The 27616-nt window shown below is 42.3% G+C and overlaps 1 protein-coding gene across 1 annotated transcript in view; it reads right to left on the reverse strand.

The window, feature by feature from the left end:
• LOC118387982 (high affinity cAMP-specific and IBMX-insensitive 3',5'-cyclic phosphodiesterase 8B-like) overlaps positions 1–27616 on the reverse strand; it is a 129011-nt gene that overhangs the window by 5004 nt on the left and 96391 nt on the right. The window contains exons 13-22 of the mRNA XM_052525578.1: positions 27009–27085; positions 25898–26062; positions 25309–25366; positions 8895–9018; positions 7410–7605; positions 6148–6365; positions 5734–5856; positions 4736–4901; positions 3505–3634; positions 714–1466 (exon numbers count right to left, since the gene is read on the reverse strand). Coding sequence (XP_052381538.1) covers positions 1357–1466; positions 3505–3634; positions 4736–4901; positions 5734–5856; positions 6148–6365; positions 7410–7605; positions 8895–9018; positions 25309–25366; positions 25898–26062; positions 27009–27085 — 1367 coding nt within the window. The 3' untranslated portion in view covers positions 714–1356. The remainder of the gene's footprint in view (positions 1–713; positions 1467–3504; positions 3635–4735; positions 4902–5733; positions 5857–6147; positions 6366–7409; positions 7606–8894; positions 9019–25308; positions 25367–25897; positions 26063–27008; positions 27086–27616) is intronic.

A 27616-nucleotide genomic window follows, 5' to 3' on the forward strand; every position in this document is an offset into this window, starting at 1 on the left:
GAGAGACAGAAAGGTACAGTATGAGAAGAAACAGCAGACTCTTATCTGAGAGAAGAGAGCAGAAAAACAGACAGGAAAAATAAAAGATTTTGAGAAAGTGACATTGAGCTGCTAAAGTGCAGTTGGTTGGTTTGTAGCATGTTGGTCCTCACCCCTCAGGCTGGGACTGATTGGTTGGTCCTCACCCCTCAGGCTGGGACTGATTGGTTGGTCCTCACCCCTCAGGCTGGGACTGATTGGTTGGTCCTCACCCCTCAGGCTGGAACTGATTGGTTGGTCCTCACCCCTCAGGCTGGGACTGATTGGTTGGTCCTCACCCCTCAGGCTGGGACCGATTGGTTGGTCCTCACCCCTCAGGCTGGAACTGATTGGTTGGTCCTCACCCCTCAGGCTGGGACTGATTGGTTGGTCCTCACCCCTCAGGCTGGGACTGATTGGTTGGTCCTCACCCCTCAGGCTGGGACCGATTGGTTGGTCCTCACCCCTCAGGCTGGAACTGATTGGTTGGTCCTCACCCCTCAGGCTGGGACCGATTGGTTGGTCCTCACCCCTCAGGCTGGGACCGATTGGTTGGTCCTCACCCCTCAGGCTGGGACCGATTGGTTGGTCCTCACCCCTCAGGCTGGGACCGATTGGTTGGTCCTCACCCCTCAGGCTGGGACCGATTGGTTGGTCCTCACCCCTCAGGCTGGGACCGATTGGTTGGTCCTCACCCCTCAGGCTGGGACTGATTGGTTGGTCCTCACCCCTCAGGCTGGGACTGATTGGTTGGTCCTCACCCCTCAGGCTGGGACTGATTGGTTGGTCCTCACCCCTCAGGCTGGGACAGATGATAAGGAGGACTGTAGAGTCCAATTAGGGGCCCAACAGGGACCCGAGAGGGGTCTGAAGAGGCTGGCTTAGCCTCAGAGGGCAAATCTAAAATGTTACCCTATTCCCCATGTAGTGCATGTATGTTTGACCAGAGCCCCCCATGCTAAATTTAGCAATGGGCATCATAATGATTCTCTGTATGAAATCTTGTAGTTTGAGGCAACATCAGATAACCAAAGATGGGAAATGTGTTTGGGTTGGGGCTCTGGTCAGAAGTAGTCCACTACATAGGGGATAGGGTGTCATTATGTCAGCCAGTATGACAGTCCCCTGGTTTCTTCTCAGGGCTCCAAGCTACAGACTCTGGGGTTTGCAGGCTCTAAGGTCTGCAGACTGCAGTACAGTCCAATGTGTGTGGAGCTGGGTAGAATCACAGTGGGAGAGGCTTAATACCAGTGCTGGGCTACATTCGCTGTCTCCCCCTGCCCTGAGAGAGGGAGGGATGGATGGAGGGATGAAGGGAGAGAGGGAGGGATGGAGGGGTCACGGAGGAGAAGGCGGCCGCAGGCTCTTGCACTTCATGTCGTCCAGACCCTTCCAGTACTTGTAGTTCTCTGACAGGTGCTCCATGAGGCCAGGTAGACTGGCGAAGGCTGGGGGACAGAGGAGTGTGAGGTTAACACACATCTGCATGCACACAAACACATGAGCCAGCGGTAGTTTCCACACAAGGAAATGACAGCTCGGGAAATTAGGTCTCAAGTAATTTGTGTTTGTGTGGGTGTTGTTTACTTCCTAGTTTCCAACTCGTTGTTTGCCCCTGTCTGAGCCTGACCTGGCAACCACCAGACAACAACCCAGCCCTGACCCTGCCGAATTAAAGCCTGCTGTGTGAGTGTGTTTGTGCGTTATGCTTGTGTGTATGTGTGCATCTTTGTGCACTTTTGCGTCTGAATTTTGCGTGTGTGTGTACAGTAGGTTCTGCTTCAGTGCATCTCGACTTAACCCCTCCGCCCCCCCGGATACCCACCCCTGTCCCTCCACCCTTTCCCAGTTGCCTCTGGGAATTTTCCGTGACATCAACAACTTTTTTCACTGTAAACACATGTATTCTCTTCTCTGGGGGGGTAACCCCCAGAAACACCCCAGAGGTCAGGGTTAATTTCATGGGGACGGGGAGATGGAAGTTATTATACCCTCCCTCCCTCCCTCCCTCCCTCCCCTTTGCCCTTTTGTCTGGCTCCCATCCCCTCCCTCCCCCTTTCTCCTCTTCACCCCTTCATTTGGCTCCCATCCCCTCCCTCCCCCTTTCTCTTCTTCACCCCTTCATTTGGCTCCCATCCCCTCCCTCCCCCTTTCTATTCTTCACACCTTCATTTGGCTCCCATCCCCTCCCTCCCCCTTTCTCCTCTTCACCCCTTCATTTGGCTCCCATCCCCTCCCTCCCCCTTTCTCTTCTTCACCCCTTCATTTGGCTCCCATCCCCTCCCTCCCCCTTTCTCCTCTTCACCCCTTCGTTTGGCTCCCATCCCCTCCCTCCCCCTTTCTCCTCTTCACCCCTTCATTTGGCTCCCATCCACTCCCTCCCCCTTTCTCCTCTTCACCCCTTCATTTGGCTCCCATCCCCTCCCTCCCCCTTTCTCTTCTTCACCCCTTCGTTTGGCTCCCATCCCCTCCCTCCCCCTTTCTCTTCTTCACCCCTTCGTTTGGCTCCCATCCCCTCCCTCCCCCTTTCTCTTCTTCACCCCTTCGTTTGGCTCCCATCCCCTCCCTCCCCCTTTCTCTTCTTCACCCCTTCGTTTGGCTCCCATCCCCTCCCTCCCCCTTTCTCTTCTTCACCCCTTCGTTTGGCTCCCATCCCCTCCCTCCCCCTTTCTCTTCTTCACTCCTTCGTTTGGCTCCCATCCCCTCCCTCCCCCTTTCTCCTCTTCACCTCTTCGTTTGGCTCCCATCCCCTCCCTCCCCCTTTCTCCTCTTCACCCCTTCGTTTGGCTCCCATCCCCTCCCTCCCCCTTTCTCCTCTTCACCCCTTCGTTTGGCTCCCATCCCCTCCCTCCCCCTTTCTCCTCTTCACCCCTTCGTTTGGCTCCCATCCCCTTCTCCCTCCCCCTTTCTCCTCTTCACCCCTTCGTTTGGCTCCCACCCCCTTCTTCCTCCCCCTTTCTCCTCTTCACCCCTTCGTTTGGCTCCCATCCCCTTCTCTCTCCCCCTTTCTCCTCTTCACCCCTTCGTTTGGCTCCCGTCCCCTTCTTCCTCCCCCTTTCTCCTCTTCACCCCTTCGTTTGGCTCCCATCCCCTTCTCCCTCCCCCTTTCTCCTCTTCACCCCTTCGTTTGGCTCCCACCCCCTTCTTCCTCCCCCTTTCTCCTCTTCACCCCTTCGTTTGGCTCCCATCCCCTTCTTCCTCCTCCTTTCTCCTCTTCACCCCTTCGTTTGGCTCCCATCCCCTTCTTCCTCCCCCTTTCTCCACTTCACCCCTTCGTTTGGCTCCCATCCCCTTCTCCCTCCCTCTCTATTTCCTCTGGGCTACTGTGCTCTACTGTGATGGGAAAAGGGAGGCTCTACCTCTTTTACAGGGATGGAGGAAGTAGAAGAAGAGGAGAGGCCTGGGAAAGTTGGGATTCGTGATCCCTCCCCCTCCCAGTGGATCCCCTGTGCTCTTCTAACCCCGGCCTCGCATGTATGTTCTTACCATCCCAGGCATCAAACATGTCTGTAATGAAGTAGTCTATGAAGGAGATCTGAGACTTGGGGATACTGCAGGTGTTCCTGTCAAATACAGGCATGACCACCGGTAGAGCCTCTCTCTTCTCCTCGTCAGTCTGAAACACACATGGATTCACACAGGTTAACACACACACACACACACACACACACACACACACACACACACACACACACACACACACACACACACACACACACACACACACACACACACACACACACACACACACACACAGGTTACCCCCCCCCCCCACCACATACTATATTATTTACAATATGTACAACAGAGAGAGAGAGAGAGAGAGGGCAGATTTATAGGTGTACAGTTGGCCCTATATATTCTGGGAGGCAGCATTCTCCTGGCATCCGCCAAACCCAGATTCATCCGTCAGACTGCCAGATGGTAAAGCTTGATTCATCACTCCAGAGAACGTGTTTATACTGCTCCAGAGTCCAATGGTGGTGAGCGTTACACCACTCCAGCCAGCGTATGGCATTGCGCATAGTGATCTTAGGCTTGTGTGCGGCTGCTCGGCCATGGAAACCCATTTCATGAAGCTCCAGACGGACAGTTATTTTGCTTCCAATATTTTCAGAGGCAGTTTGGAACTCGGTAGTGAGTGTTGCAACCGAGGACAGACAATTTTTATGCGCTATACACTCCAGTTACCGGCGGTCCCGTTCTGTGAGTTTGTGTGGCCTACCACTTCGCGGCTGAGCCGTTGTTGCTATAGTTGACCAGGGCAGCTCTAGCAGGGCAGAAATTTGATGAACTGACTTGATGGAAAGGTGGCATCCTATGACAGTGCCACTTAGAAAGTTTCTTAGGTCTTCAGTAAGGACATTCTACTGCCAATGTTTGTCTACGGAGATTGCATGGCGGTGTGCTCGATTTTATACACCTTTCAGCTGAATCCACTAATGTGAAGGGTGTCTACATACTTGTGTACATATAATATAGCTGAGTAGGTAGTTGTTAAGATCAGGATTGCCAGCTGTGAACTCCTATAGCACCAGAACAGTCTGAGCTGCAATGACACACTCCCCATTCCTCATTGTAACCCCTCGCTGTCCCCTTACCCCCCTCCATTCCTTTACCTTCTGCCCTGTTACCCTTGAATCCCACATTTAACATATAGCCATCCCCTCCTCCAGCAGCCCTCTCTTCCTCCTTCCATCCCTGTCATCCCGCTCACCTGGGAAAAGTACTCCTCAGAGATGCGTCCGGCCCATTCTATGCAGAGCTCCAGAGGTCTACAGGGGTTGGCCACATCAGCACACTTTATCATCATCCTCTTGATCAGCAGCCGGTTCTCTGGGCTGTTCCTGATGCTGGCTGGACCCTCGTTGTCACTGCCTTCACTCTGTTACAGAGAATTACACACACACACAAGGTCAAAGACACACACACACACACACACACACACACACACACACACACACACACACACACACACAAGGTCACACACACACACACAAGGTCAAAGTCAACACACACACAAGGTCACACACACACACACACACACACACACACACACACACACACACACACACACACACACACACACACACACACACACACACACACACACACACACACACACACACACACACACACACGAGGCCAATGATTGCAAATCTCAGATAGGTGCTTCAAACTGGAGTCACATGCTCTGAATAGAGTATTTTCCACTAGAACTCTCCTTTGTTGAATGTAAAAATATTTAGCCTTTTATTCCTATTTTCTCATTAATGGTCACTGAATATACTGTATTTAAGAACTAAAACTGTTTCTATCTTTTCTGTTCCCACTCAATTGGCTAATGTTAACAACCATCTTTATTATGTAATAATAAACTACGCACGCACGCACGCACGCACGCACGCACGCACGCACGCACGCACGCACGCACGCACGCACGCACGCACGCACGCACGCACGCACGCACGCACGCACGCACGCACGCACGCACGCACGTCCTAATATACGCACGCATACGCACGCACGCACGCACGACACACACACACACATATATATATATATACACGCACATTAGATATACACAGACAGGGGCTGTGTCTTACATTTGAACTGGACTCACACACACACACATATATATATATATATACACACATATATATATACACACATATATATATACACACATATATATATACAGACAGCCATTTGAACTTGATGGCAGCCATTGGTTTGTTGATGCTGTTGGCAAACTTGTTGACGTGTTCAAAATGACGGGTCATCTCTGTAGCCAGCACCATGTCTATGATCGCCTGCCTCAACGTCCTGAACTGAGTCCTAATATAAACACATAGAGAGGAACTTACAGGACCAGGATAGTCAACTGTCCTCACTGTTTTCCAAGAAGTTCTAGGTCCATAAAAACTTAGAAGTTAATCACATCACATGATATGTTCCAGGGTATTAACCCAACATGCTCCATATCTGTCGCATGTTAATTCATTATATTAACAAGCACTTAGCCTGGTCCCAGATCGGTCACAACACAAACAGACCTGGGACCAGGCTGAGACCAGGACCAGGCTGAGAAACCACTATTTTCTCTCCTAGACTCTCTCCTGACTGTACCTGTCGATGTTTTTGAAGATGTTGCTCTTGATATCCCTGACGGTGAGTTGGAAGGCGAGGGCGGCATGGTGACTCTCCAACACTGCAGTGTCGTTATACAGGATGGCCAGCTCACTTCCTGCATTACACAGGAAGCTGTTGGTCCTCCCTGGGTGGTCCACATCATGGACCGTCGCCGCGATCAACGCAGCCACCTCGTCCAGCTGGTCCAGACTGCCCTGAGAACAAATGACACAACCAGGAAGTAGTGTTAGTAAACGAAAACTCTCATGAGCCCCGGGGGACATATAGCAATCAGGAAGTGACATCAGTGTCAAACTTCCACAGAAGCACAGATAATAGAAAAAAATCTAGTAGGGAGCTCAGTTTCCTACAACTTTAACAATATACAGTTTCTCTTAATAAAAAATCATATGCACCTATGAATCAGTGATGGGACTGAGACAGCAAAATCATTTTGGGAGATAGACTTTTAAGACCAGGTTTTTGTTGTTGTTGAAATTGTGCATAAAATATAAATACTGCCTAGTCTCTCTCTGTCAGGAACAGCCGTGAAAGTCCGCTCCTCTCCTTGTTCGGGTGGCGAACAGCAGTCGACATCACCGGCTTTCACGCCATTGCCAGCCCCATTTTCTCATTGTTCCATTTGTTTTGTCTTGTTCCGTGCACACCTGGTTTACATTCCCTAATCACACTGCATGTGAAAGTTTATTCCTCTGTTCCCCCATGTCTTTGTGTGACCAGTTGTATGTATTTGTCATACATTTGTATATTTGTGAGTGTTTTTGCACTTATTGACTTTTACCTGGAGGATTTTGGACACAGTTGCGTCTGTCTTTTGTGCTGTTGCCAAATAAAAGGGCGCCTGATCACAACTCACTGCTCTCCTGCACCTGACTTTGTACCATTAGAGCATAACTTGGACACTCTCAGCATAACCTCATACTCAACAAATGAATAATACCAAATAATGCACGCATGCAAGCACAACTAATAATAATAATCACTAGCAAATGTTCACTTTATGACAAGGAGAGGAGATATTTATTAGTGGAGAAGCAGGGAGAAAAGAGAGGGAAAGTATGAGGATCTCAATGCCCTCAAGGCAAAACACTTATTGACTGAGTCAAATATGAGAACAAGACCGAAGCTATAAAAACATCCCCATTCCAACTCTCACTGGTCACTGACATACATTCACCTCCTGCCAAGCAAAGAAAACTGATACTGTGTGTGTATGCTGGTATGTGTGTTTGGTATACCTTGACCTTCTCCTTGCGTAAGTAGGCAGTAGCGTTCAGGACGTCAGCGGCGTGGGTGGAGTGTGGTAGGAGTTGGAGGAACAGGTAGTTAGCCTCTATGACCTGCAGCCAGAACAGCAGCGTAGCCTCACTGCAGCTCAGGAACTCACACACACTGAAGCGAGCAAAGATCTTCAAGCCCAGGTAGGTCAAAGGTCTGTGGGGATGACAGAGAGCGGACAGGGAGGTAGATGAGTGATAGAGGGAGGATGTTCTTTCCCTTCTGTATTGGTGTACACTGAATACACCAAACATTAGAACACCTTCCTAATATTGAGCTTCAGCCTCTTTTGCTCTCAGAACAGCCTCAGTTCGTCATGGCATGGACTCTACAAGGTACGAAAGCATTCCACAGGAATGCTGGCCCATGTTGACTCAATGCTTCCCACAGTTGTGTCAAGTTGGCTGGATGACCTTTGGATGGTGGACCATTTTTGATATACATGGGAAACTGTTGAGCGTGAAAAACTCCAGCAGCTCTGCAGTTCTTGACACAAATGGCACCTACTACCATACCCTGTTCAAAGGCACTTAAATACTTTGTCTTGCCCATTCACCCTCTGAATGGCACACACACAATATAGGTCTAAATTGTCTCAAGACTAAGAAATCCTTCTTTAACCTGTCTCCTCCCCTTCATCTACACTGATTGAAGTGGATTTAACAGGTGACATCCATAAGGGATCATAGCTTTCACCTGGTCAGTGTATGTCATGGAAAGAGCAGGTGTACACTTACACTGAGTGTATAGTAACCTCTATCTTCCCTATCAGTTAGCCCCCTAACAACCTATCCCTCTCTTACTCATCACCACTTCCAGCTCCTGTCCTCTCGCTCTCTCCACCCCCTCTCCCTCTCCTCCCTCTCCTCCTTACCTCATACAGGTGGCAGCCTCCAGCTCCTGTCCTCTCGCTCTCTCCAACCGCTCTCCCTCTCCCCCTCTCCCTCCATACCTCATACAGGTGGCAGCCTCCAGCTCCTGTCCTCTCGCTCTCTCCACCCCCTCTCCCTCTCCTCCCTCTCCCTCCATACTTCAAACAGGTGGCAGCCTCCAGCTCCTGTCCTCTCGCTCTCTCCAACCCCCTCTCCCTCTCCTCCCTCTCCCTTCATACCTCATACAGGTGGCAGCCTCCAGCTCCTGTCCTCTCGCTCTCTCCACCCCCATCTCCCTCTCCTCCCTCTCCCTCCATACCTCATACAGGTGGCAGCCTCCAGCTCCTGTCCTCTCAGTCTCTCCACCCCCTCTCCCTCTCCTCCCTCTCCCTTCATACCTCATACAGGTGGCAGCCTCCAGCTCCTGTCCTCTCTCTTTCCTTCTCTCTCTGCCCCCTCTCCCTCTCCCCTCCTCCCTCTCCCTTCATACCTCATACAGGTGGCAGCCTCCAGCTCCTGTCCTCTCTCTTTCCTTCTCTCTCTCCGCCCCCTCTCCCTCTCCTTCCTCTATACCTCATACAGGTGGCGGCCTCCAGCTCTAGGATGTTAAAGTCCCATTGGTCCTCGTCGTCCAGCATCTCAGCGATGGCCGGAGGGATGTCATTCAGCGTTACTGGGATGGCCAGCTGACTCATATCTGGAGACGCACAAACACGCACAGATTGAAAAAACGGCTAGCTGGAGCTTGTTTGGGCTGTTGGCTGGATATGCCCTCACCTGCTAGTAACTTCTAGTGATTCACTAAGATCTGTCCACTATAGTGTTGTTCTGTAAGAACGTGATCTTAAGGCCCATAACTGTGCTCTTGTTTGTCACCAAACACAAACGTGGACACAGCTGTTTCCATTTGAAGTGGTTTTATGTGTGTTGATATTCGCTGGACACATACTTCAGTTAGGAACAGCATGTGAAAGTCTATACACTTCAGTTAGGAACAGCATGTGAAAGTCTATACACTTCAGTTAAGAACAGCATGTGAAAGTCTATACACTTCAGTTAGGAACAGCATGTGAAAGTCTATACACTTCAGTTAGGAACAGCATGTGAAAGTCTATACACTTCAGTTAGGAACAGCATGTGAAAGTCTATACACTTCAGTTAGGAACAGCATGTGAAAGTCTATACACTTCAGTTAGGAACAGCATGTGAAAGTCTATACACTTCAGTTAGGAACAGCATGTGAAAGTCTATACACTTCAGTTAGGAACAGCATGTGAAAGTCTATACACTTCAGTTAGGAACAGCATGTGAAAGTCTATACACTTCAGTTAGGAACAGCATGTGAAAGTCTATACACTTCAGTTAGGAACAGCATGTGAAAGTCTATACACTTCAGTTAGGAACAGCATGTGAAAGTCTATACACTTCAGTTAAGAACAGCATGTGAAAGTCTATACACTTCAGTTAGGAACAGCATGTGAAAGTCTATACACTTCAATCAAATCAAATTGTATTTGAACAACAGGTGTAGATAAAGTGAAAATGCTTACACAAGCCCTCAACCAACAATGCAGTTCAATAAATGTTGAAAAGTGACTATGCACAGATAATAAACAGTAAAAATAGGAACAGCATGTGAAAGTCTATACACTTCAGTTAGGAACAGCTTCTATACACTTCAGTTAGGAACAGCATGTGAAAGTCTATACACTTCAGTTAGGAACAGCATATGAGAAAGTCTATACACTTCAGTTAGGAACAGCATGTGAAAGTCTATACACTTCAGTTAAGAACAGCATGTGAAAGTCTATACACTTCAGTTAAGAACAGCATGTGAAAGTCTATACACTTCAAGTTAAGAACAGCATGTGAAAGTCTATACACTTCAGTTAAGAACAGCATGTGAAAAGTCTAGACTCTATACACTTCAGTTAAGAACAGCATGTGAAAGTCTATACACTTCAGTTAAGAACAGCATGTGAAAAGTCTATACACTTCAGTTAAGAACAGCATGTGAAAGTCTATACACTTCAGTTAAGAAAGCATGTGAAAGTCTATACACTTCAGTTAGGAACAGCATGTGAAAGTTCTATACACTTCAGTTAGGAACAGCATGTGAAAGTCTATACACTTCAGTTAGGAACAGCATGTGAAAGTCTATACACTTCAGTTAGAACAGCATGTGAAAGTCTATACACTTCAGTTAAGAACAGCATGTGAAAGTCTATACACTTCAGTTAGGAACAGCATGTGAAAGTCTATACACTTCAGTTAGGAACAGCATGTGAACCTCTATACAGGTACACTTCAGTTACAGAACAGCATGTGAAAGTCTATACACTTCAGTTAAGAACAGCATGTGAAAGTCTATACACTTCAGTTAAGAACAGCATGTGAAAGTCTATACACTTCAGTTAAGAACAGCATGTGAAAGTCTATACACTTCAGTTAAGAACAGCATGTGAAAGTCTATACACTTCAGTTAGAACAGCATGTGAAAGTCTATACACTTCAGTTAAGAACAGCATGTGAAAGTCTATACACTTCAGTTAAGAACAGCATGTGAAAGTCTATACACTTCAGTTAGGAACAGCATGTGAAAGTCTATACACTTCAGTTAGGAACAGCATGTGAAAGTCTATACACTTCAGTTAGGAACAGCATGTGAAAGTCTATACACTTCAGTTAGGAACAGCATGTGAAAGTCTATACACTTCAGTTAGGAACAGCATGTGAAAGTCTATACACTTCAGTTAGGAACAGCATGTGAAAGTCTATACACTTCAGTTAAGAACAGCATGTGAAAGTCTATACACTTCAGTTAGGAACAGCATGTGAAAGTCTATACACTTCAGTTAGGAACAGCATGTGAAAGTCTATACACTTCAGTTAAGAACAGCATGTGAAAGTCTATACACTTCAGTTAAGAACAGCATGTGAAAGTCTATACACTTCAGTTAAGAACAGCATGTGAAAGTCTATACACTTCAGTTAAGAACAGCATGTGAAAGTCTATACACTTCAGTTAAGAACAGCATGTGAAAGTTTATACACTTCAGTTAAGAACAGCATGTGAAAGTCTATACACTTCAGTTAAGAACAGCATGTGAAAGTCTATACACTTCAGTTAAGAACAGCATGTGAAAGTCTATACACTTCAGTTAAGAACAGCATGTGAAAGTCTATACACTTCAGTTAAGAACAGCATGTGAAAGTCTATACACTTCAGTTAAGAACAGCATGTGAAAGTTTATATACACTTCAGTTAAGAACAGCATGTGAAAGTCTATACACTTCAGTTAGGAACAGCATGTGAAAGTCTATACACTTCAAAGGAACAGTCTGAAAGTCTATACACTTCAGTTAGGAACAGCATGTGAAAGTCTATACACTTCAGTTAGGAACAGCATGTGAAAGTCTATACACTTCAGTTAGGAACAGCATGTGAAAGTCTATACACTTCAGTTAGGAACAGCATGTGAAAGTCTATACACTTCAGTTAAGAACAGCATGTGAAAGTCTATACACTTCAGTTAAGAACAGCATGTGAAAGTCTATACACTTCAGTTAAGAACAGCATGTGAAAGTCTATACACTTCAGTTAAGAACAGCATGTGAAAGTCTATACACTTCAGTTAAGAACAGCATGTGAAAGTCTATACACTTCAGTTAAGAACAGCATGTGAAAGTCTATACACTTCAGTTAAGAACAGCATGTGAAAGTCTATACACTTCAGTTAAGAACAGCATGTGAAAGTCTATACACTTCAGTTAAGAACAGCATGTGAAAGTCTATACACTTCAGTTAGGAACAGCATGTGAAAGTCTATACACTTCAGTTAGGAACAGCATGTGAAAGTCTATACACTTCAGTTAGGAACAGCATGTGAAAGTCTATACACTTCAGTTAGGAACAGCATGTGAACATCTATACACTTCAGTTAAGAACAGCATGTGAAAGTCTATACACTTCAGTTAGGAACAGCATGTGAAAGTCTATACACTTCAGTTAGGAACAGCATGTGAAAGTCTATACACTTCAGTTAAGAACAGCATGTGAAAGTCTATACACTTCAGTTAAGAACAGCATGTGAAAGTTTATACACTTCAGTTAAGAACAGCATGTGAAAGTCTATACACTTCAGTTAGGAACAGCATGTGAAAGTCTATACACTTCAGTTAGGAACAGCATGTGAAAGTCTATACACTTCAGTTAGGAACAGCATGTGAAAGTCTATACACTTCAGTTAGGAACAGCATGTGAAAGTCTATACACTTCAGTTAGGAACAGCATGTGAAAGTCTATACACTTCAGTTAGGAACAGCATGTGAAAGTCTATACACTTCAGTTAAGAACAGCATGTGAAAGTCTATACACTTCAGTTAAGAACAGCATGTGAAAGTCTATACACTTCAGTTAAGAACAGCATGTGAAAGTCTATACACTTCAGTTAAGAACAGCATGTGAAAGTCTATACACTTCAGTTAAGAACAGCATGTGAAAGTTTATACACTTCAGTTAAGAACAGCATGTGAAAGTCTATACACTTCAGTTAAGAACAGCATGTGAAAGTCTATACACTTCAGTTAAGAACAGCATGTGAAAGTCTATACACTTCAGTTAAGAACAGCATGTGAAAGTCTATACACTTCAGTTAGGAACAGCATGTGAAAGTCTATACACTTCAGTTAGGAACAGCATGTGAAAGTCTATACACTTCAGTTAGGAACAGCATGTGAAAGTCTATACACTTCAGTTAGGAACAGCATGTGAAAGTCTATACACTTCAGTTAGGAACAGCATGTGAAAGTCTATACACTTCAGTTAGGAACAGCATGTGAAAGTCTATACACTTCAGTTAGGAACAGCATGTGAAAGTCTATACACTTCAGTTAAGAACAGCATGTGAAAGTCTATACACTTCAGTTAAGAACAGCATGTGAAAGTCTATACACTTCAGTTAGGAACAGCATGTGAAAGTCTATACACTTCAGTTAGGAACAGCATGTGAAAGTCTATACACTTCAGTTAAGAACAGCATGTGAAAGTCTATACACTTCAGTTAGGAACAGCATGTGAAAGTCTATACACTTCAGTTAGGAACAGCATGTGAAAGTCTATACACTTCAGTTAGGAACAGCATGTGAAAGTCTATACACTTCAGTTAGGAACAGCATGTGAAAGTCTATACACTTCAGTTAGGAACAGCATGTGAAAGTCTATACACTTCAGTTAGGAACAGCATGTGAAAGTCTATACACTTCAGTTAGGAACAGCATGTGAAAGTCTATACACTTCAGTTAGGAACAGCATGTGAAAGTCTATACACTTCAGTTAGGAACAGCATGTGAAAGTCTATACACTTCAGTTAGGAACAGCATGTGAAAGTCTATACACTTCAGTTAGGAACAGCATGTGAAAGTCTATACACTTCAGTTAAGAACAGCATGTGAAAGTCTATACACTTCAGTTAGGAACAGCATGTGAAAGTCTATACACTTCAAATCAAATCAAATTGTATTTGTCACATGCGCGAATACAACAGGTGTAGTAGACCTTACCGTGAAATGCTTACTTACAAGCCCTCAACCAACAATGCAGTTCAATAAATAGAGTTAAGAAAAGTGACTATGCACAGATAATAAACAGTAAAAATACACTTCAGTTAGGAACAGCATGTGAAAGTCTATACACTTCAGTTAGGAACAGCATGTGAAAGTCTATACACTTCAGTTAGGAACAGCATGTGAAAGTCTATACACTTCAGTTAGGAACAGCATGTGAAAGTCTATACACTTCAGTTAGGAACAGCATGTGAAAGTCTATACACTTCAGTTAGGAACAGCATGTGAAAGTCTATACACTTCAGTTAAGAACAGCATGTGAAAGTCTATACACTTCAGTTAGGAACAGCATGTGAAAGTCTATACACTTCAGTTAGGAACAGCATGTGAAAGTCTATACACTTCAGTTAGGAACAGCATGTGAAAGTCTATACACTTCAGTTAAGAACAGCATGTGAAAGTCTATACACTTCAGTTAAGAACAGCATGTGAAAGTCTATACACTTCAGTTAAGAACAGCATGTGAAAGTCTATACACTTCAGTTAAGAACAGCATGTGAAAGTCTATACACTTCAGTTAAGAACAGCATGTGAAAGTCTATACACTTCAGTTAAGAACAGCATGTGAAAGTCTATACACTTCAGTTAAGAACAGCATGTGAAAGTCTATACACTTCAGTTAAGAACAGCATGTGAAAGTCTATACACTTCAGTTAAGAACAGCATGTGAAAGTCTATACACTTCAGTTAGGAACAGCATGTGAAAGTCTATACACTTCAGTTAGGAACAGCATGTGAAAGTCTATACACTTCAGTTAAGAACAGCATGTGAAATCTATACACTTCAGTTAAGAACAGCATGTGAAAGTCTATACACTTCAGTTAAGAACAGCATGTGAAAGTCTATACACTTCAGTTAAGAACAGCATGTGAAAGTCTATACACTTCAGTTAAGAACAGCATGTGAAAGTCTATACACTTCAGTTAAGAACAGCATGTGAAAGTTTATACAGCAGTTAAGAACAGCATGTGAAAGTCTATACACTTCAGTTAGGAACAGCATGTGAAAGTCTATACACTTCAGTTAGGAACAGCATGTGAAAGTCTATACACTTCAGTTAGGAACAGCATGTGAAAGTCTATACACTTCAGTTAGGAACAGCATGTGAAAGTCTATACACTTCAGTTAGGAACAGCATGTGAAAGTCTATACACTTCAGTTAGGAACAGCATGTGAAAGTCTATACACTTCAGTTAAGAACAGCATGTGAAAGTCTATACACTTCAGTTAAGAACAGCATGTGAAAGTCTATACACTTCAGTTAAGAACAGCATGTGAAAGTCTATACACTTCAGTTAAGAACAGCATGTGAAAGTCTATACACTTCAGTTAAGAACAGCATGTGAAAGTCTATACACTTCAGTTAAGAACAGCATGTGAAAGTCTATACACTTCAGTTAAGAACAGCATGTGAAAGTCTATACACTTCAGTTAAGAACAGCATGTGAAAGTCTATACACTTCAGTTAAGAACAGCATGTGAAAGTCTATACACTTCAGTTAAGAACAGCATGTGAAAGTCTATACACTTCAGTTAGGAACAGCATGTGAAAGTCTATACACTTCAGTTAGGAACAGCATGTGAAAGTCTATACACTTCAGTTAGGAACAGCATGTGAACATCTATACACTTCAGTTAGGAACAGCATGTGAAAGTCTATACACTTCAGTTAGGAACAGCATGTGAAAGTCTATACACTTCAGTTAGAACAGCATGTGAAAGTCTATACACTTCAGTTAAGAACAGCATGTGAAAATCTATACACTTCAGTTAGGAACAGCATGTGAAAGTCTATACACTTCAGTTAGGAACAGCATGTGAAAGTCTATACACTTCAGTTAGGAACAGCATGTGAAAGTCTATACACTTCAGTTAAGAACAGCATGTGAAAGTCTATACACTTCAGTTAGAACAGCATGTGAAAGTCTATACACTTCAGTTAGGAACAGCATGTGAAAGTCTATACACTTCAGTTAGGAACAGCATGTGAAAGTCTATACACTTCAGTTAGGAACAGCATGTGAAAGTCTATACACTTCAGTTAGGAACAGCATGTGAAAGTCTATACACTTCAGTTAGGAACAGCATGTGAAAGTCTATACACTTCAGTTAGGAACAGCATGTGAAAGTCTATACACTTCAGTTAGGAACAGCATGTGAAAGTCTATACACTTCAGTTAGGAACAGCATGTGAAAGTCTATACACTTCAGTTAGGAACAGCATGTGAAAGTCTATACACTTCAGTTAAGAACAGCATGTGAAAGTCTATACACTTCAGTTAGGAACAGCATGTGAAAGTCTATACACTTCAAATCAAATCAAATTGTATTTGTCACATGCGCCGAATACAACAGGTGTAGTAGACCTTACCGTGAAATGCTTACTTACAAGCCCTCAACCAACAATGCAGTTCAATAAATAGAGTTAAGAAAAGTGACTATGCACAGATAATAAACAGTAAAAATACACTTCAGTTAGGAACAGCATGTGAAAGTCTATACACTTCAGTTAGGAACAGCATGTGAAAGTCTATACACTTCAGTTAGGAACAGCATGTGAAAGTCTATACACTTCAGTTAGGAACAGCATGTGAAAGTCTATACACTTCAGTTAGGAACAGCATGTGAAAGTCTATACACTTCAGTTAAGAACAGCATGTGAAAGTCTATACACTTCAGTTAAGAACAGCATGTGAAAGTCTATACACTTCAGTTAAGAACAGCATGTGAAAGTCTATACACTTCAGTTAAGAACAGCATGTGAAAGTCTATACACTTCAGTTAAGAACAGCATGTGAAAGTTTATACACTTCAGTTAAGAACAGCATGTGAAAGTCTATACACTTCAGTTAAGAACAGCATGTGAAAGTCTATACACTTCAGTTAAGAATAGCATGTGAAAGTCTATACACTTCAGTTAAGAACAGCATGTGAAAGTCTATACACTTCAGTTAAGAACAGCATGTGAAAGTCTATACACTTCAGTTAAGAACAGCATGTGAAAGTTTATACACTTCAGTTAAGAACAGCATGTGAAAGTCTATACACTTCAGTTAGGAACAGCATGTGAAAGTCTATACACTTCAGTTAGGAACAGCATGTGAAAGTCTATACACTTCAGTTAGGAACAGCATGTGAAAGTCTATACACTTCAGTTAGGAACAGCATGTGAAAGTCTATACACTTCAGTTAGGAACAGCATGTGAAAATCTATACACTTCAGTTAGGAACAGCATGTGAAAGTCTATACACTTCAGTTAAGAACAGCATGTGAAAGTCTATACACTTCAGTTAAGAACAGCATGTGAAAGTCTATACACTTCAGTTAAGAACAGCATGTGAAAGTCTATACACTTCAGTTAAGAACAGCATGTGAAAGTTTATACACTTCAGTTAAGAACAGCATGTGAAAGTCTATACACTTCAGTTAGGAACAGCATGTGAAAGTCTATACACCTCAGTTAGGAACAGCATGTGAAAGTCTATACACTTCAGTTAGGAACAGCATGTGAAAGTCTATACACTTCAGTTAGGAACAGCATGTGAAAATCTATACACTTCAGTTAGGAACAGCATGTGAAAGTCTATACACTTCAGTTAGGAACAGCATGTGAAAGTCTATACACTTCAGTTAGGAACAGCATGTGAAAGTCTATACACTTCAGTTAGGAACAGCATGTGAAAGTCTATACACTTCAGTTAAGAACAGCATGTGAAAATCTATACACTTCAGTTAGGAACAGCATGTGAAAGTCTATACACTTCAGTTAGGAACAGCATGTGAAAGTCTATACACTTCAGTTAGGAACAGCATGTGAAAGTCTATACACTTCAGTTAAGAACAGCATGTGAAAGTCTATACACTTCAGTTAAGAACAGCATGTGAAAGTCTATACACTTCAGTTAAGAACAGCATGTGAAAGTCTATACACTTCAGTTAAGAACAGCATGTGAAAGTCTATACACTTCAGTTAAGAACAGCATGTGAAAGTCTATACACTTCAGTTAAGAACAGCATGTGAAAGTTTATACACTTCAGTTAAGAACAGCATGTGAAAGTCTATACACTTCAGTTAAGAACAGCATGTGAAAGTCTATACACTTCAGTTAAGAACAGCATGTGAAAGTCTATACACTTCAGTTAAGAACAGCATGTGAAAGTCTATACACTTCAGTTAAGAACAGCATGTGAAAGTCTATACACTTCAGTTAAGAACAGCATGTGAAAGTTTATACACTTCAGTTAAGAACAGCATGTGAAAGTCTATACACTTCAGTTAGGAACAGCATGTGAAAGTCTATACACTTCAGTTAGGAACAGCATGTGAAAGTCTATACACTTCAGTTAGGAACAGCATGTGAAAGTCTATACACTTCAGTTAGGAACAGCATGTGAAAGTCTATACACTTCAGTTAGGAACAGCATGTGAAAGTCTATACACTTCAGTTAGGAACAGCATGTGAAAGTCTATACACTTCAGTTAAGAACAGCATGTGAAAGTCTATACACTTCAGTTAAGAACAGCATGTGAAAGTCTATACACTTCAGTTAAGAACAGCATGTGAAAGTCTATACACTTCAGTTAAGAACAGCATGTGAAAGTCTATACACTTCAGTTAAGAACAGCATGTGAAAGTCTATACACTTCAGTTAAGAACAGCATGTGAAAGTCTATACACTTCAGTTAAGAACAGCATGTGAAAGTCTATACACTTCAGTTAAGAACAGCATGTGAAAGTCTATACACTTCAGTTAAGAACAGCATGTGAAAGTCTATACACTTCAGTTAAGAACAGCATGTGAAAGTCTATACACTTCAGTTAGGAACAGCATGTGAAAGTCTATACACTTCAGTTAGGAACAGCATGTGAAAGTCTATACACTTCAGTTAGGAACAGCATGTGAAAGTCTATACACTTCAGTTTAGGAACAGCATGTGAAAGTCTATACACTTCAGTTAGGAACAGCATGTGAAAGTCTATACACTTCAGTTAAGAACAGCATGTGAAAGTCTATACACTTCAGTTAGGAACAGCATGTGAAAGTCTATACACTTCAAATCAAATCAAATTGTATTTGTCACATGCGCCGAATACAACAGGTGTAGTAGACAGCATGTGAAATGCTTACTTACAAGCCCTCAACCAACAATGCAGTTCAATAAATAGAGTTAAGAAAAGTGACTATGCACAGATAATAAACAGTAAAAATACACTTCAGTTAGGAACAGCATGTGAAAGTCTATACACTTCAGTTAGGAACAGCATGTGAAAGTCTATACACTTCAGTTAGGAACAGCATGTGAAAGTCTATACACTTCAGTTAGGAACAGCATGTGAAAGTCTATACACTTCAGTTAGGAACAGCATGTGAAAGTCTATACACTTCAGTTAAGAACAGCATGTGAAAGTCTAAACACTTCAGTTAAGAACAGCATGTGAAAGTCTATACACTTCAGTTAAGAACAGCATGTGAAAGTCTATACACTTCAGTTAAGAACAGCATGTGAAAGTCTATACACTTCAGTTAAGAACAGCATGTGAAAGTTTATACACTTCAGTTAAGAACAGCATGTGAAAGTCTATACACTTCAGTTAAGAACAGCATGTGAAAGTCTATACACTTCAGTTAAGAATAGCATGTGAAAGTCTATACACTTCAGTTAAGAACAGCATGTGAAAGTCTATACACTTCAATTAAGAACAGCATGTGAAAGTCTATACACTTCAGTTAAGAACAGCATGTGAAAGTCTATACACTTCAGTTAAGAACAGCATGTGAAAGTCTATACACTTCAGTTAGGAACAGCATGTGAAAGTCTATACACTTCAGTTAGGAACAGCATGTGAAAGTCTATACACTTCAGTTAGGAACAGCATGTGAAAGTCTATACACTTCAGTTAGGAACAGCATGTGAAAGTCTATACACTTCAGTTAGGAACAGCATGTGAAAGTCTATACACTTCAGTTAGGAACAGCATGTGAAAGTCTATACACTTCAGTTAAGAACAGCATGTGAAAGTCTATACACTTCAGTTAAGAACAGCATGTGAAAGTCTATACACTTCAGTTAAGAACAGCATGTGAAAGTCTATACACTTCAGTTAAGAACAGCATGTGAAAGTTTATACACTTCAGTTAAGAACAGCATGTGAAAGTCTATACACTTCAGTTAGGAACAGCATGTGAAAGTCTATACACTTCAGTTAGGAACAGCATGTGAAAGTCTATACACTTCAGTTAGGAACAGCATGTGAAAGTCTATACACTTCAGTTAGGAACAGCATGTGAAAATCTATACACTTCAGTTAGGAACAGCATGTGAAAGTCTATACACTTCAGTTAGGAACAGCATGTGAAAGTCTATACACTTCAGTTAGGGACAGCATGTGAAAGTCTATACACTTCAGTTAGGAACAGCATGTGAAAGTCTATACACTTCAGTTAAGAACAGCATGTGAAAATCTATACACTTCAGTTAGGAACAGCATGTGAAAGTCTATACACTTCAGTTAGGAACAGCATGTGAAAGTCTATACACTTCAGTTAGGAACAGCATGTGAAAGTCTATACACTTCAGTTAAGAACAGCATGTGAAAGTCTATACACTTCAGTTAAGAACAGCATGTGAAAGTCTATACACTTCAGTTAAGAACAGCATGTGAAAGTCTATACACTTCAGTTAAGAACAGCATGTGAAAGTCTATACACTTCAGTTAAGAACAGCATGTGAAAGTCTATACACTTCAGTTAAGAACAGCATGTGAAAGTTTATACACTTCAGTTAAGAACAGCATGTGAAAGTCTATACACTTCAGTTAGGAACAGCATGTGAAAGTCTATACACTTCAGTTAGGAACAGCATGTGAAAGTCTATACACTTCAGTTAAGAACAGCATGTGAAAGTCTATACACTTCAGTTAAGAACAGCATGTGAAAGTCTATACACTTCAGTTAAGAACAGCATGTGAAAGTCTATACACTTCAGTTAGGAACAGCATGTGAAAGTCTATACACTTCAGTTAGGAACAGCATGTGAAAGTCTATACACTTCAGTTAGGAACAGCATGTGAAAGTCTATACACTTCAGTTAGGAACAGCATGTGAAAGTCTATACACTTCAGTTAGGAACAGCATGTGAAAGTCTATACACTTCAGTTAGGAACAGCATGTGAAAGTCTATACACTTCAGTTAAGAACAGCATGTGAAAGTCTATACACTTCAGTTAAGAACAGCATGTGAAAGTCTATACACTTCAGTTAAGAACAGCATGTGAAAGTCTATACACTTCAGTTAAGAACAGCATGTGAAAGTCTATACACTTCAGTTAAGAACAGCATGTGAAAGTTTATACACTTCAGTTAAGAACAGCATGTGAAAGTCTATACACTTCAGTTAAGAACAGCATGTGAAAGTCTATACACTTCAGTTAAGAATAGCATGTGAAAGTCTATACACTTCAGTTAAGAACAGCATGTGAAAGTCTATACACTTCAATTAAGAACAGCATGTGAAAGTCTATACACCTCAGTTAGAACAGCATGTGAAAGTCTATACACTTCAGTTAGGAACAGCATGTGAAAGTCTATACACTTCAGTTAGGAACAGCATGTGAACATCTATACACTTCAGTTAGGAACAGCATGTGAAAGTCTATACACTTCAGTTAGGAACAGCATGTGAAAGTCTATACACTTCAGTTAGGAACAGCATGTGAAAGTCTATACACTTCAGTTAAGAACAGCATGTGAAAATCTATACACTTCAGTTAGGAACAGCATGTGAAAGTCTATACACTTCAGTTAGGAACAGCATGTGAAAGTCTATACACTTCAGTTAGGAACAGCATGTGAAAGTCTATACACTTCAGTTAAGAACAGCATGTGAAAGTCTATACACTTCAGTTAAGAACAGCATGTGAAAGTCTATACACTTCAGTTAAGAACAGCATGTGAAAGTCTATACACTTCAGTTAAGAACAGCATGTGAAAGTCTATACACTTCAGTTAAGAACAGCATGTGAAAGTCTATACACTTCAGTTAAGAACAGCATGTGAAAGTCTATACACTTCAGTTAAGAACAGCATGTGAAAGTCTATACACTTCAGTTAAGAACAGCATGTGAAAGTTTATACACTTCAGTTAAGAACAGCATGTGAAAGTCTATACACTTCAGTTAGGAACAGCATGTGAAAGTCTATACACTTCAGTTAGGAACAGCATGTGAAAGTCTATACACTTCAGTTAGGAACAGCATGTGAAAATCTATACACTTCAGTTAGGAACAGCATGTGAAAGTCTATACACTTCAGTTAGGAACAGCATGTGAAAGTCTATACACTTCAGTTAGGAACAGCATGTGAAAGTCTATACACTTCAGTTAGGAACAGCATGTGAAAGTCTATACACTTCAGTTAAGAACAGCATGTGAAAGTCTATACACTTCAGTTAAGAACAGCATGTGAAAGTCTATACACTTCAGTTAAGAACAGCATGTGAAAGTCTATACACTTCAGTTAAGAACAGCATGTGAAAGTCTATACACTTCAGTTAAGAACAGCATGTGAAAGTCTATACACTTCAGTTAAGAACAGCACGTGAAAGTCTATACACTTCAGTTAAGAACAGCACGTGAAAGTTTATACACTTCAGTTAAGAACAGCATGTGAAAGTCTATACACTTCAGTTAGGAACAGCATGTGAAAGTCTATACACTTCAGTTAGGAACAGCATGTGAAAGTCTATACACTTCAGTTAGGAACAGCATGTGAAAGTCTATACACTTCAGTTAGGAACAGCATGTGAAAATCTATACACTTCAGTTAGGAACAGCATGTGAAAGTCTATACACTTCAGTTAAGAACAGCATGTGAAAGTCTATACACTTCAGTTAAGAACAGCATGTGAAAGTCTATACACTTCAGTTAAGAACAGCATGTCAAAGTCTATACACTTCAGTTAAGAACAGCATGTGAAAGTCTATACACTTCAGTTAAGAACAGCATGTGAAAGTCTATACACTTCAGTTAAGAACAGCATGTGAAAGTCTATACACTTCAGTTAAGAACAGCATGTGAAAGTCTATACACTTCAGTTAAGAACAGCATGTGAAAGTCTATACACTTCAGTTAAGAACAGCATGTGAAAGTCTATACACTTCAGTTAAGAACAGCATGTGAAAGTCTATACACTTCAGTTAAGAACAGCATGTGGAAGTCTATACACTTCAGTTAAGAACAGCATGTGAAAGTCTATACACTTCAGTTAGGAACAGCATGTGAAAGTCTATACACTTCAGTTAGGAACAGCATGTGAAAGTCTTTTATTTTTTGAACTCTGTTTATTAAGTTTTACACACAGACAAGACAAAACAAAGCAATATAAATAATATACTCAACTAGAAAAAAAAAAAAAAATAGCTTTAAAGATACCATACTTTAGACAAGTTAAACACACCAGGCAGAAGGCTACAAAGGTTAAAGGGCAATCTAGCATGTGAAAGTCTATACACTTAAGTTAGGAACAGCATGTGAAAGTCTGTCAGCAACACTACTATTAGCCTCTTTCCATGCGACTGCAAACACACACTAACTAAAGGTGATGGGAGGGCTGAAAGGGCCAGCCTTGATCCATTGAACAATTACATTTGGGACACTTGAAAGCACAATGCAACAACAACGATTTCCAATGTAGTCCTCATCTGTGTCCCTAAATTACCTAGCAAATGGTCCTTATGGTAGAGGGTGAGATACATAGAGATCATATTAAATTATTTCTAATTCCTAATTCTATGGTCAGAGAAGGTAAGGTAGCTTGACAAGTGGGTTCAGAATCCCGTTCACCTAAAATCACTTCAGGCTCAGCCTCTCAGGTCTATTAAAAAAAGCACATGCTGCTCCCTACAGACTATCAGGAGAGTGAGCATTTCACTGTTAGCCTACACCTGTTGTTTACGAAGCATGTAACAAATACAATTAGATTTGAGGGGGCTGCACTGAGGACAATGTATTCAGCACTTCTCAGCAGTACCCTTCCACTTCTCAGCAGTACCCTTCCACTTCTCAGCAGTACCCTTCCACTTCTCAGCAGTACCCTTCCACTTCTCAGCAGTACCCTTCCACTTCTCAGCAGTACCCTTACACTTCTCAGCAGTACCCTTACACTTCTCAGCAGTACCCTTACACTTCTCAGCAGTACCCTTACACTTCTCAGCAGTACCCTTACACTTCTCAGCAGTACCCTTACACTTCTCAGCAGTACCCTTACACTTCTCAGCAGTACCCTTACACTTCTCAGCAGTACCCTTACACTTCTCAGCAGTACCCTTACACTTCTCAGCAGTACCCTTCCACTTCTCAGCAGTACCCTTCCACTTCTCAGCAGTACCCTTCCACTTCTCAGCAGTACCCTTCCACTTCCACTTCTCAGTACCCTTCCAGTACCCTTCCACTTCTCAACAGTACCCTTCCACTTCTCAGCAGTACACCTTCCACTTCTCAGCAGTGCCCTTCAGCAGTACCCTTCCACTTCTCAGCAGTACCCTTCCACTTCTCAGCAGTACCCTTCCACTTCTCAGCAGTACCCTTCCACTTCTCAGCAGTACCCTTCTACTTCTCAGCAGTACCCTTCCACTTCTCAGCAGTACCCTTCCACTTCTCAGCAGTACCCTTCCACTTCTCAACAGTACCCTTCCACTTCTCAACAGTACCCTTCCACTTCTCAACAGTACCCTTCCACTTCTCAGCAGTACCCTTACACTTCTCAGCAGTACCATTACACTTCTCAGAAAGAATTGTATACATTACTTCTGTATACAATTTGTCATTAACTACATGTCAATATCATATGTAATTACCGGCCAGAACATCCTCTCATTTTTCTCTCTCTGTATCGTCATGATTCATCATGACTTGAACAAATACAAGGGGATCACGCAATGACTGCCAATGACTGCCGATGACTGCCGATGACTGCCGATGACTGCCGATGACTGCCGATGGATGCACTTGTAGACTCCAAATGATGAAATGATCTGAGACATTTTCTATCACTCTTCAGACAGGTCCATACATGAAAAGTAATGGTTTCATCAAAACTCCGTAAGCCCCCAATTATGTGTAATGCGAATGAGTGCATTAAGCTTCCAGTGTAATTTAATTAGATGAAATATTACACAAATATACTACTAAAACTTGCTATAACACAATTGAAAACATAATTCAACTCAGTTAGTGTTGTAATTAGGGTCATGTGACCTAATTAGTGTAAATTCTTGGGCACTAATTGTAAGTAGCAGTAGTATTCTGGTAAGAAAATGAATAAAGATAATATTGATGTCATGAAACAGACTGATGCTTACTTGGAAGGGTACTTTTGGAGAAGACATACTCGTTCCCAGACAGGCTCCGTAAGCCATCCTGCAGAAGGAAAAAGACAGCAAAGCACTCTCTTCATCTATGCTGTGAAAAAAAACATTTAAAAAAGACCCTTTTGGTTTATTTCAAATCTGGCTAATAACAACATATTTCACATTATACAATGACATCAGCATTATAATTCATATGACGAGACATCCCACATAACTCAGGAACTCTCGTGTTTGAGAGAAGAGGAGAGGAGGAGATGAGAGGGGAGAGGAGGGGTATGTGTGTGTGTGTGTGTGTGTGTGTGTGTGTGTGTGTGTGTGTGTGTGTGTGTGTGTGTGTGTGTGTGTAGCCCCTCATGAGCCCACCTATGAGGTCGTTGGTGTGTGGGTAGAGGGGAGTATCCTAAAAACTGGTTCCAGACTTTGATTAAATGGGGCCTGTGAAGGAGTGTGTCAGCATGTGTGTATGTGTGTGTGTGTGTGTGTGTGTGTGTGTGTGTGTGTGTGTGTGTGTGTGTGTGTGTGTGTGTGTGTGTGTGTGTGTTGGGTGTGTGTGTGTATGCGTGTGTAGCCTATGACTCACACTCATGAGCCCCCCGACGAGGTCGTTGGTGTGTGGGTCGTCTTCCTTAGAGGCCAGCTGAGGAGAGTAGAGCTCTGTGGTCCTCAGGATCTCCAGGACCCGGTCCAGTGCATCCGCTACCGAAACCGGACTGGACTCCTGGGCCGCGTTGATGATGTTGATCACCTGGATATGGGGGAAGGCGGAGAGAGATAGAGCACACAGTTACATTCCATTTAAAGGGGGGCTGAACTCTGCGATTCCACATGTGTTTTTATGCTGCCCATTAAGAAAAAAAAAACAGATTTGGGTCTTGGGGGTGTGGTTTGATGTGGATGTGTTATGTTGTTTGTCCCCCTTGAGTCACGGTAGCAACATTTCACCCTCAAAATAGTCATAGATAAATCCAGAAATCTATAATTAATTTAGAAGTTTTTGCTGAGGGAGTCTTAGTCACGCAATTTTACTAAGGGGTTTGGGTTTGGTACAGTGTTTCTCAAGTAAAAATTTTGCATTAATACTGGCAGTGCTGCAGACAGTATCGAGTCAGCTGAGCTGCTTCTACGCTCGGGACTGATTTCTGAGAACATGTCTACAACTTCAGCAAACTGTCAAACTATTGTAAATAAAACACAACCTACATACACTCTGTTGATTAGTGCCCAAAATCACTAGCTAGTTTCTCCGTGCATGACAATTCTCCCTAGGCATTACCATCCTGTGTTAGAGAGATCAAAATCCAACCCTCAAATATCCAAAAGATCTAAGAACATAATGCACGCACACACACGCCTAAGGGACATGTCCCTTTTTAGACAAAAAGTGTCTTTCTTTGAGCCAGTGTCAGGGAGCTCTGCATGTGATGCCATAGAAATCCTGTCTGGGGCCAAATAGATAAAGCAGCTAGTCAAGAGTATAAAGGAACATCATTAAGCCAAGAATAAGACTAGACTCTGGGGAGGATTTCAGTTATAGCCTTATCCCAGAACTCTCATTAGAGAATTAGATGGAAGAATGGTACTACAATCAGATTTAAGAGGTAATGCCTGAGAAGCTGGTGTTTGGATGATAAATTGGCACAGTTGGAAATTGGTGGTACATGTATGTGTGTGTGTGTGTTTGTGTACTGTACCTTGGTGATGGGGGCCTCTATGGTCATAGAGTGGATCCTGGCTACAGAGGAGTACCTCCGGTTCTGCAGACTGGGAGCTGGAGACAACAAGACTCAGTACTGTGACATACTGCTCTTACAGTACTGTGACATACTGCTCTTACTGTACTGTGATATACTGTTCTTCCAGTACTGTGACATACTGCTCTTACAGTACTGTGATATACTGCTCTTCCAGTACTGTGACATACTGCTCTTCCAGTACTGTGACATACTGCTCGTACAGTACTGTGACATACTGCTCTTACAGTACTGTGATATACTGCTCTTACAGTACTGTGACATACTGCTCGTACAGTACTGTGACATACTGCTCTTACAGTACTGTGACATACTGCTCTTACAGTACTGTGATATACTGCTCTTACAGTACTGTGACATACTGCTCTTACAGTACTGTGACATACTGCTCTTACAGTACTGTGACATACTGCTCTTACAGTACTGTGACATACTGCTCTTACAGTACTGTGACATACTGCTCTTACAGTACTGTGATATACTGCCTCTTACAGTACTGTGACATACTGCTCTTACAGTACTGTGACATACTGCTCTTACAGTACTGT

Source organism: Oncorhynchus keta, chromosome 9 (genome assembly GCF_023373465.1).
Source record: "Oncorhynchus keta strain PuntledgeMale-10-30-2019 chromosome 9, Oket_V2, whole genome shotgun sequence".
NCBI classification, from domain to species: Eukaryota; Metazoa; Chordata; class Actinopteri; order Salmoniformes; family Salmonidae; genus Oncorhynchus; species Oncorhynchus keta.